This window comes from Corylus avellana, chromosome ca8 (genome assembly GCF_901000735.1).
Source record: "Corylus avellana chromosome ca8, CavTom2PMs-1.0".
Taxonomy (NCBI): Eukaryota; Viridiplantae; Streptophyta; class Magnoliopsida; order Fagales; family Betulaceae; genus Corylus; species Corylus avellana.
In genome coordinates this window covers 24060057-24071552 of record NC_081548.1, presented here as the reverse complement: position 1 = coordinate 24071552, position 11496 = coordinate 24060057, and the positions used below count along the sequence as shown (strand labels likewise).

Sequence of the window (11496 nt, the reverse complement as noted above, 5' to 3'; positions counted from 1 at the left end):
GAGTCTCTGATAATCGAAGGAAAACTAAACATTATTACAAACTAAGATTTAAAAAATGAAAATGTGATCCTTTTCTTTTTCACAGTTTTCTCAGTAGCCAAACAGAAAGTTAGTGAAACGGAGTTCAAGAATTTGCAAGAAAAATGAGCTTACAAAAAAAATTTCAAGAAGTTGATCGAATTGAATTGATTAGGCCGGCCAATCAAGAAAACACGTTGTATGATTCGGGGTTCAATATTTATTCACAAAACGATAAAAAAAAAATAATAATTTATGAATTCACGCGCCAGAGCTGATAAATGCGTTGATGAAGATTCAAGTCAAGGCCCATACAGCCGTACTTTTTTTTTCCTGCTAATTGGCCCATACATCCAGCGATTTCCTTCATCTACGTCAAGCTGCTGTCTTTTTTTTCTCTTAAAAAAAATAATTAAACCAGGTTAGATTAAGGGTTTTTTTTTTTTTTTTTTGAGAGAGAGGATTTTATTATATAAATTTTCTCGAATCGAAATCATTGCTTTAAAATTAAACAAATAAAATTTATCTTATCAATATTTATAATTTTAAAAATATACAATAATACGATAAATATTATGTTGATAAATGTAATAAATAATTGATGTTACAAAATGCCAGCAATTTTTTTTTTTTTTTTTGGGTAATATGGTCATTAGAAACAGATTTCGTAAGAACATTGTGCATTTTTGGAATTGGAACACGTTAGTATAAATTCGGCTTTGTGGAATCGTGGGTAGAAGTCATGCTGGGTCGAGTAGCCCAAACTTGGCCTGTTTGGTTTGGACTTGGAGGTAAATGAACAGCATTTCACCCAGGCTGGGCTAAGCTGGAGAATAGGGCCCACTGTATCTCAATCAATTCCTGGCACATTAGTAAGAAACGTTAAGCTTACAAAATATTTTGACAAAAAAAAAAACTTTTACAAAATAATGTTATATTAAATTTCTCAAAATTTGAATTTACCGAATTCTCTTGTACCACATTTCTTAAAAAAAATTTGAATGTCATAACACTATTAATTCAATTGTCAAATACAACGAAGCAAAATCCGAGAGGATTGTGATCCTAGTTTTAAATCAACAACGTGTGTTTTATAATAGTTACAAACTGCCACCAAAGAAAATATGGTAATCCTAGATATTGGGTAATTAATTTGGAAGAACTTTTACCTGCTGCTTCAAGCACATTTCTTCCGGTAGTTAAATAATTTTACAGTAAGTTAATAGACAAAAACATCCAATAAAGGACCCATGTTGATGTTGGAACTCATATTAGATACAGATGATGATCAAAAGAAAACCCAATCCGAAATCTAAATCAGCAAACAGAAGCACATATTCCAAATTTCAAAGGCCCAAACACACGTAACATAGCATAGAAGTAATTAGCATTAACACAACCAGCAGCCATGCCAATCAACTGTTGTCCGAAGAGGCACGATCTGCAGCAGCAGCAGCTCCGACAGCGACACACTTGGGGTGCACCTCGTACCCACATTCCAGGCACTGGTAAGCCCAACCAGACCCTTGCTCGTCACAATCGCAGCATATAAAAGGCCCTCCTCCATTTCCTTCGGAGACCAAAGTGAGCTCGTGGCGATGCCTTGAATGGCACACTTGTCTTGGAAGGCTCTTAGCCTCTTCGTCCATCTGTTTCTCTAGCATCTCCACTTTGGCGTCGGTGAAAGGGTAGGCATTTTCTTTGTACAAGTTTATCAGGTTTCTGCCTTGTCTGGTGACAGTTTTACCATCGGGGCCTAAAATCACCAAACAAGGAATTGCATTCACGTCAAAATGCTTGGCAAGGTCCTTCACAGTTGGGTCCCCAAAGGGCAGAGCCAGCCAAGGCATTGTATCAAAGTAGGAGTCAAATGAATCTTGGTCACGATCGCTTGACACGAACACTACTTCGAAGCCCTCGTCTCCTTTTTCTACCAGCATTTGGTTGATCTTTTGGTAGATGGACATTAACTTGGGAGCAAATGTAGCACATGGATGGCACCATTGAGCTGAGAAATAGAGTCCAACTGTTTTACCTATCAATGAAGCAACGGGTACCTGCACGAGAGAGATCTAGCAACATCCATGAGCTGCTGACATGCTCATATATATATTTGAATCTTTAATAATGCAAGCATATATATATATATATAGAAGCATCTCCAACATGCCATATTGGTGACTCTAGTAATGCAAACATGTATAAATGCGGCGAGCAAAATCCTTTCAACAAGGAGATTTGGTGATGGTTTACCTGCTAAAAGGGCGGACGCCAACGGCGACTAAAAATAAGCTAAAGAATAAGAAGCACTTATGATATGGCAATTTTCCCGAGTCCCGACGTTCAATCTTGCTGATATCTTCGAGTACCATTAGCTGGCGAATGCATCAACAGATCACAATTCGAGGACGAGTTCTTTCCGAGCATGAGACAACATAGAACCATTATGTTAGACTCCTGTCTAAATGGATCCCAACTGCCAACAGGTTTGGGAGTCTTGACATAACCACCAAATTGGACTCCAGTCCGAATCAACCACAAAGGGCATCAACCAAAATCATTTTCCTAACAATATTTATCTTCCAAATTTACATTTTACCTACCATGCATGCACTATCAATCTTTCTTGTTTAATTTCTGATTTTCTTTTCTAGATCTGAAAACCTTTGTGATATAAGGCAACATTAAATACAGGCACATTTGAATCAATTGACATTTCAGTTTTTACAAAGGTTATGTTCTCTTGACTTTAATCAGAAGATGTTGCTTCTAATTGCATTAGTGTTCCTTTCGCTATCCCTAACCCATCATATATTTATGATCGTTAGATGGTCGACTTGTGAGGAGATCCTCTTACCTTCATTTGAGATATATCAAAAGGAATCGGTGCGTGTCATCATTTTGAGTGGGCAACGTGGATGGATAAGGCAAGGAAACAGCCAAAGAGGGGAACATGAGGACAGATGTCGAGGTATATGAAGCCGACACATGTTGGGTGGCATCTCTGGAACGACGACAGCCTCACGTGTTAGATACGATCCTTTCTTGGCAGAAGCAATGTATCATGACGTTAACAGCCTCTTTTGTAATTGAATGCAGTGATAGCATATTATATTTATACAGATTATAGATTGGGTCGTGTAAAACTCATAATCAGATCTACTTAAATCTAATAATTTAGATTTTAATGTAAGTGTAGCCATAAGTGTGGTAATTATTTCTATGTTAATTAACTAAACTTTCTAGGGCTAATTTTCTCGTATTAAGAGCTTATAAGCTCACAAATTTTTCATTCTAGCTTTTTCTAATTCAACCTATTAAACTAATACTGCCTTTTAAGGTATGTGATTCTCGTATGTATTCTTTATAAGATTAACATAATATTTCATTTGAGAAATATTATTCCACATTTTTAAGTGTTCATCTCACAAACATTCTTGTTTACGTGCCACATTCACATAATCAACTAAGAACAAAGTGAATGCTTGGGAGAGAGACTTACACTTGAAAATGCCGAGTACCATTTCTCATTTGACATGTGTTCACACATACCATGTCATTCAAATCACATACTTGGAATAAGTTGTCGTCACGAAGATGAGGTAAAAGTATTCTCAATCTAGTTACCAAGTAATTTGTAATGTCTCTTTGAACTTTTAATTCGTACAATGTTCTTTCAAATAATTACCATTCAAATTGCAATGTCCAAAGAAATAGAAAACAAGGAAGAGGAAAAAAAAAACATTTTCCCCAATTTCTTTTTAAAAAATTTTGTTGTCATTTTTTCTAAATTTTTTTATCAGGAATTTTTTTTTTTTTTTAACGTAAAATGAGATATTATAACCCCTTAAGGAGATATTGCACAAATTAAAAGAAGCTAGAGACATTATAAATTGGTTGCTAGTTATATAGCATACTAATAATCTATGTTTGTTCTTTAATTATCTGAGCAGGCAGCGCCGAGATTGAGCGGCCAAAAATGAGAATCGAGTGTGTAATTAGAGTTAGGTGATGTAGTAGTGACTGACCTGTTTAGGCCTGGGATGACCCAAAAGATAGTCTTTATCGTGGTTTGTTAGTAAACTGGTTAGTGTCTGCTTCTCATGCTTCTCCCTCTCCTCTTCATGCAATCTCTGCAACCTCTCTTTCGTAAACGGGAAGGCTCGGACCCCGTAGCGATGAATGAGTTCCACCCCGTCACGCAATGTTTCATCGTCTTTGTTATCGTTTGGTTGGAGAATAACCAAGCAAGGTATACCCTCCACGTCGAATTTCCGGTTCAGTGCTTTCTTCGTCTCCAAATCGGAAAATGGAATCGCCAGCCATCGCATGCATGCGTGGTAGTTGTTAAAAGCATCCGCGTCTTCATCGGAGGACACGTACACAATTTCGAAATTACACCCACAGCTCTTAAGTTGCTCGTAGATACCAATCAGAGCTTGAGTGAAGTTCTGGCATGGCGGATACCAATTGGCCCCGAAATAGAGGCCTATGATCTTCCCATCAAGATCACATATTTTCACCTGCACATACAAAATCAGTATCACTTGAAGGGACGTTAAATATTTAATTATTTAATTAATATTTTAAAATTAACATTTATATTATATAATAATGATACCCATTACCCACCAGGAAAAAAGTATTGGAATGAATAGTTCTACAATAGACAGCACAGAATCCACTACTCAATAAAGGTAAAGGCATGTCTAGAAGACCAAAATTTTTGAAAACGATCCCCTACCAAATAACACGTGTATAGGTTTCAAAGGGCCACGCGTACTGTACTAGTAGCGTTAGTGTGAGGCTAGAGTGGATAAATAGGTGACACGTGCTTTCTGTTTGGCTGTCCACGGCTCAACAACATCGTGGGGAGCCATCATTGATTAGGACACCAAATTTGGCATACTTACCTCGTGACAATATACATCTCTTTTGGAAACTCTTATCATTTTTCTTTTTGGACAGAAAGAAGAAAATTTCTCATATTTCGGTCTATAGATTTGTTGTCTTCCCACTTAAAAGCACGAATTTTTTTTAAAATTAATATGTCATAAATACATAATTTTTCAATAAAACTATAACAAAATTATGCATTTTCACATGCTCAAAAGATAATGTAACATCTTCAAAAAAAATAAATAATAATAATAATAATGTAACATATATATACAAAAATATTAACAAAAATATAAAATATTAATATACAAAAATAAAAATATTAATAAAAGTATAAAAATTGTTTTCACTTTTTCATCACATCAAAAAAAATTTAATTAAAAAAAAATAAAAAAACATTCTAAGACACATTAACAAACATTGCATATGTATTTTGAATTACTTGTTAATATGATTATCTTTAAAAAGAAAGCAAAACACATAAAACAAAAATACAAAGAAACATGAAAGTGAGTTTTTTACTGTTTGGTAAAAGATTTTGATTCCTGCACAATCAGTATCCCACAAGTTTTTGTAACCAAATAATGCTCGTAATCTAGAAGATCCCTTATGATTCTTATGTAGAAATAACGTACAACTCAATTAATACCTTTTCAGTAACTTTGTTTTGCACAAACATTGAGACTGCAGACTGCAGTCACCAGAAAAATAAATAGAATTTTTTTTTTTTTTTGTTTTTCATTTTTCATTGATCTCTTATTCATCTTTATTTATATTTATTTTCAAATTCACCATATATTACATCATAAAGATATTATAGATCTAATAAATGGAAGACAAAGAAATAACAAGTAGAGAACTTTGATCCAGTCAAACAAAGGCAAAATGTGCCTACATTTATAGATGACATAGTAAAGTTTGTTGCAAGTTTGGCAGCTTTGTTTCATTCTATGATAATACAAGTAATTAACCATAGTACATAAAATATCCATAAAGCTGCTGAATCGAAAAAGTATACACTAGACCTTTGTGAAATTCTGAGTTCATGTAACATTCCAGTTCTATACTAAAAAGAAGAATAATTACGAGTAGTATAATAGGTGGATTATAAAAGATTTCATATTATACTTTAAGCAATTTTAAGAAACTAAAGTTACAGCTTAACTAATTATAACACAAATATGACTGGCTATTTCTCCAAATCGGTGCATTACACATATCATATCACGGTTTAGAAAATATAAGATTTAGATCCGAAAAAATGGAACAAAAACATCGACGATTAATGTACCACTCGCAGATCTCACCTAGTTATCGACATTTTTAAACCCAGAAAAAAAAAAATCAGGAAGACACCATAGATTAACTAGACGAGGGTAGGGTACACACGATTTAATATGTACGGCTCTTTCAAGTTTTACTCACCTATATGTATGAAACACCCACTACATAATCTAGCTACCCAGATAAATGCCTGTTTCTCTCTCTCTCTCTCTACCCGACCGACAAACCGTCTAAAAATCTCTCGAAACATTATCAGGATTTACAAACACAAAAAATGCGAAAAAAGACAACCGGCCAGTAACATCTGAGAAAAATAAACAAATAAATAAATTTCTGAAAGATTCAGAGGTTCTGGAAGTTCCTTATGGAAATATAGAACACTACCAACAATTTTAAAACAAGTCTATTCACTATATATTGTTTCTTTAACTTGAACTCAAATTTAAAAATAAAAAATAAAAAAGAATTAAGCAAACAACAACTTGAATAGGATTATTTATGAAGTAACTTTCAGCCTAAAAGATCCTAAAACTGAAAAAAAGAAAGCAAAGCATATATAAAAGTTATCAAAGATTTGATTCTCTCTCTCTCTCTCTCCATTTAATCTTTTTGGGTGATCAATGAAAGATTAATTAGTGAGCTAGGTAGGCCAAAAGTGAGCATATGCTTCATCTGATCACCCATTATGTTACACAGAATTTGTAGAATAAACAAGAATCTATACTTTGAGCCCATATAAAACATCCCGGCCGGGTAAAACTATGGAGAGAGAGAGAGAGAGAGAACCTGAGCTCCGGTTGGAGAAAGGAGATAGTCGCGATCTTTTGACGCCAAAAGAGATGAGAATCTGGAGCTAGAGAGCTGCTGAGAGTCACCGTTGAGTACTAGGGCTTGAAAATCATCCTTCATCTCTTCATCACTCTCTTTCTCTCTCCTCTCCCTCTCTTTCAAAACGAAAACAGTACCGGCCTCTATCATTCTTTCTTCCTACTCAATCCTTATATTCGCAGGAACCGCCCTCCCCTAGTCTTTCCACATCATTAAATCCTAATATGCACTCCCTCTTGATACATCAACGCCCACAACACGTAGCATTCACCCTCCCTCTAAGACAAGGTAATAATTATTAGCTGTTTGTTAGTGTATGTGGGGGAGATAATGCTGCGCTAATCGCCACCGCTAATTTTCCCCTGCAGATCAAACACGGTTGACCCATTTTCCTAGGTCAGCCCCCAATAAGCCAAAAAGCCACCACGTGGATGGTAGGTGATGCAGTGTGCCATGTTTAGTTGGACGTGGGAAATGAACCCACCAAAATTGCTATGTCTGGGATTAAATGGCAAGGCTCCGTGTTGTCATAAAAGACTTTGAATTGATGTAGGGAAAGGCTAACAAGTAGAGGACACCTGTCCTTGGCTCCCTCTCTTTTGTTTTCTATCATTCCTTTTTCCCGGAAAATGTGAGGCGTTTGGGTACGAGGCGCATATCTCAAAAACAAAAAACAAAAAGAAAAAAAATCTAACTGCATCATTAAGATTAATTATACTTTTTTCAACGACTTTAAGTCTAATACAACAATAATTTATTATTTACCTCAAAAGTTTAAAATATGATAATTTATTGATTTAATTATTTAATTAATATTTTAATACTCTTATCATGTATGAGCTCAAATTATTCTTTAATAGTCTTAAAAGAGTAATTCAATCAGTTAAGAATTATGCCTCATAAAGCGGAGGTCATTAATTCGAATCTCTTCTCCTTCTCTTGTAGGGACATATAAAAAAAAAAAGGAAAAAATTATTCTTTAATAAATAAGGGCCCAATAAGCAAAATGCTATAAGAAATAAAGAATTCGAATTTGTGACATTTGCTCTGACACTATGTTAAATCATTACTCGCCCCATAAACTTAAGCTGTTACATAAAATAATAATTTAATAATTTTTTTTTTTAAGTAACTGATAAAATAAATCATTTAAAACATATCATGTCAACCAATAGAACATAAGTAAAATAAATGAGATGAATAGTAGCATTACTACCTCCATAAAGGGCTAAAAAAAAAACTCCATTGTGACCACCGGCTTCAATTTTGATTGTCCTTTTTTCTTTTCCTATTCAATCGGGAGAACAAGGGAACGAATGGGAGAAAATGACATTTGATGGGAATGTTTCTAAAAATATAATAAAAAGCAGCTCATTTTACAAGCTGATATGTTTTAAAGTTAAGATTATAGGAGATCTTTCAAGCGGTCCAAGTTGTAAAATTGTAGAGTTTCTAAAAAATATCTCCAATGATGATTGATGCAAATATCCAATATAAGGAGGAGTTTGTGCATAATAAATATAGCCAATGGTTTTTGGTTTTCTTCCTGTGTTTTAAAGTTAGGATTACAGGAGATCTTTCAAGCGGTCCAAGTTGTAAAATTGCAGAGTTTCTAAAAAATATCCCCAATGATGATTGATGCAAATATCCAATATGAGGAGGAGGTTGTATGTGCATAATAAATATAGCCAATGGTTTTTGTTTTGCTTCCTATACATTTTCATGCATGTCATTGAGTAATATTGTTTAAATACATAGACGGAGTAATATTTTTTATTCTTCTGAAAATAAATATTTTAACGTGTTAAAGTTTTGTTTTCTATATATATATATTTTTTTTCTTTGTTCTCAACCCAAACATATTAACAAATAACTCAAAGTACAAGACTTCATCTGTTAAAGTTCCCTTCTTTCGTTAGTTTGTTTTTTGTATTCAAAACATTAACATTAATCAGCAACTGAAAACACAAAACAGTAAAAAATCATTTTTTATTTTTATTTTTTTGGGAAAAATACACTTTACCTTATGAACTATCTACTCATATGTACTTTTAACCCCAATGTTTAAAAGGTGACACTTTACCTCCCAAACTTTCAAAGTGTTGCAATTCGACCATTCTGATTTTTTTTTTTTTTTCCAGATGCCCCCATCCCAAGTTAAAAATTAAAAATTAAAAAATTAAATTAAATTAAGAGATGGCCGGTCTGGGGTGGCTCCCAACTTTATTTTTTTAAAAATTTTTTTAACTTAGGATTGAGGGATTTTGGGGGGGAAAAAAAATCAGAATCGTCGAATTATAACAATTTGAAAGTTTGGAAGAATGTAAAATGTCACTTTTTAAACATTAGGTTAAAAGTGCAGGTTGGTAGATAACTCACGAGAGTAAAATGTATTTTCTCCTTATTTTTATGTCCCATCATAATATTACAAATTTATGTCTGTCAAAACATAAAAACAATTTTCTACATCAAACATTCAACAAATAAGTAATTTACCATGTATTTGTATTATCTTATAACTCATGATTTACTCAATTAGCATCATCATTATATTGTTAGAAATCAAAATAATTCATGAGGGACAGGCAGACTAGCTAAAATTTAATGATGATGAAACTTATTATATCAACAACCATTTGAGAGTTGAGTGTGGGGCATGGTGATGTCAATCTGTATGTGTCATACCATCGGTGTCTATGGCTTTTAACACGTGTTACACATCATCTGGCCGTTGCAATTATGTTTGTTTTCCCAAGTCGTTTTCGTGAAAACAGAAAACCTATCTAATATCTCAGTAATCAGTATGTATTTAGGTTGCGTTTTGTTTCTATGTAAAATGAATTTTTCAACTTTTTTATTTTTTATTTTTGCGTTACCTAACCCAAGTTTATTATAAAAACCAACAACACATGAATTAAGGCCGGATATTTGCAATTCTTATATATATATTTAGATCAGTTTAATAAACTAGCTAGATTATAATACAACATAATTATAACATAGACCAAATTTCCCTCTGTTCTAAACTCTCTTTAAAATATATTTAAATTAGTGTGAGTTTGTATATTAAAAAAAAAAAAAAATTCTGACAAAACTCAAAAGAAAAGTACATTAATTTTTATTTTTATTTTTATTGAGGGTGGTTAACAATTTGAAAAAAGAAAAAAAAATTCTAAACTATCCTGTTATCTACTAATAATCTTGTAATCTAATGTTTTTTTTTTAATTCAATAATGAAGCATAAGGTTTCATCCATAGTAGATTTTTTTTTTTTTTTTTTGCCCATATCCACCGCAGATATTAATACATTAAAATGATGGAATTTTCTATTAACGGTAACAAATTAAACTCCCATTTAACCTATTAATTTTAGTGTCAATATCAAGCTATATTATTATTATTATTATTTATTTTTTTTTTTTTCTTGTGGAGCTAAATAGGTTGCATGCATGGAGGCCCATCTATTGGTGAAAAAAAACTCTAGCAATTTGCGGAGAAAATTTATATGAGATTGTCATACGTTGCTTCATGATACTATAATCATTGAGAGTTGTATGATTTGATTTTTTAAAACGAAAGCTTGGAATTCCACTTCAAAGAAACAAAAAAGTAGGTTGCATGCTTACAAGGAGTGCCCTATCCTGGTGTTGCAATGTGCCATTCAAATTTATGGATAGTCAATGCTCAACCAAAACCTCCTCTGATCCTCTCTCTTTTATTTCTAATCAAGTTGGTTTTATTTTAGTATGAATAATGAAATAAATTATAAAAGTATGGTTTATAGAATTACTTTTTCAGTAACAATCTTTTGAAGTTATTATTTTGCAACTAACAAAGATTTAGAATTAAATAGAAGATAAAGACATTCTAGTGTTGTATCATCAAGAAGCATATAACAGGGTATAAAAGTAAAAATAATATAGATGATAGATCTTTAGAAAACCAAATTAAGCAATATGAAGGTTAGATTTTCTTTTACCTAATGGAAGGTAATTAGGTTAGATTTCTAGCATGAAACTCTTGTTGGTGTCGCGATAATGTTATGTAGTATCTTTAACATGAAAAAATAAAAAATAATACAAATAATAATACAAATAATACATAAGAGTACAAATAATAAACAAAGTTTATAGTATAAATAGTAAATATGCTAATTAACCTATTTATTTAGACTAGATGAAAAAAAGTTATATCGACTATTATACTCGTGACAAAAAAAATACCCATAAATAATCAAATTTAACTATTATTTAAGATTTAATTATTCTTTTAGAAATCTTCTCATAAAAGTCGTAAGCCATTTGTTTAAAGTTTATCTCTCTTTTTGTCAACCACGCTTTTCTCAAACCGTAGGCATTCTCATCAATTTAATGATGTATAAGAAAAAGCAACCAAACTTTTCTTTATTAATAAGTTAGGAGTAATATTCAATTGATGCTAAACAATAAAAAAAAAAAAAAAAAAAAA

General features: G+C 32.5%; 1 protein-coding gene across 2 annotated transcripts; it reads right to left on the bottom strand.

Annotated features, from left to right (window-relative positions):
• Positions 1 to 1253: 1253 nt before the first annotated feature.
• On the bottom strand, positions 1254 to 7476 carry LOC132189772 (probable nucleoredoxin 2). 2 transcript variants are annotated; one of them, XM_059604558.1, is made up of 3 exons: positions 6988 to 7476; positions 4047 to 4541; positions 1254 to 2090 (listed from the first exon to the last, which is right to left on the bottom strand). In XM_059604558.1, the coding sequence occupies exons 1-3, from the start codon at positions 7177 to 7179 to the stop codon at positions 1434 to 1436; spliced, it is 1344 nt and encodes a 447-aa protein (XP_059460541.1). In that variant the 5' UTR covers positions 7180 to 7476; the 3' UTR covers positions 1254 to 1433. The 2 variants fall into 2 exon arrangements, with proteins under 2 accessions (XP_059460541.1, XP_059460542.1); XM_059604559.1 differs by having other exon boundaries at positions 1254 to 2075; positions 6988 to 7472.
• Between the last annotated feature and the right edge of the window lie 4020 nt (positions 7477 to 11496).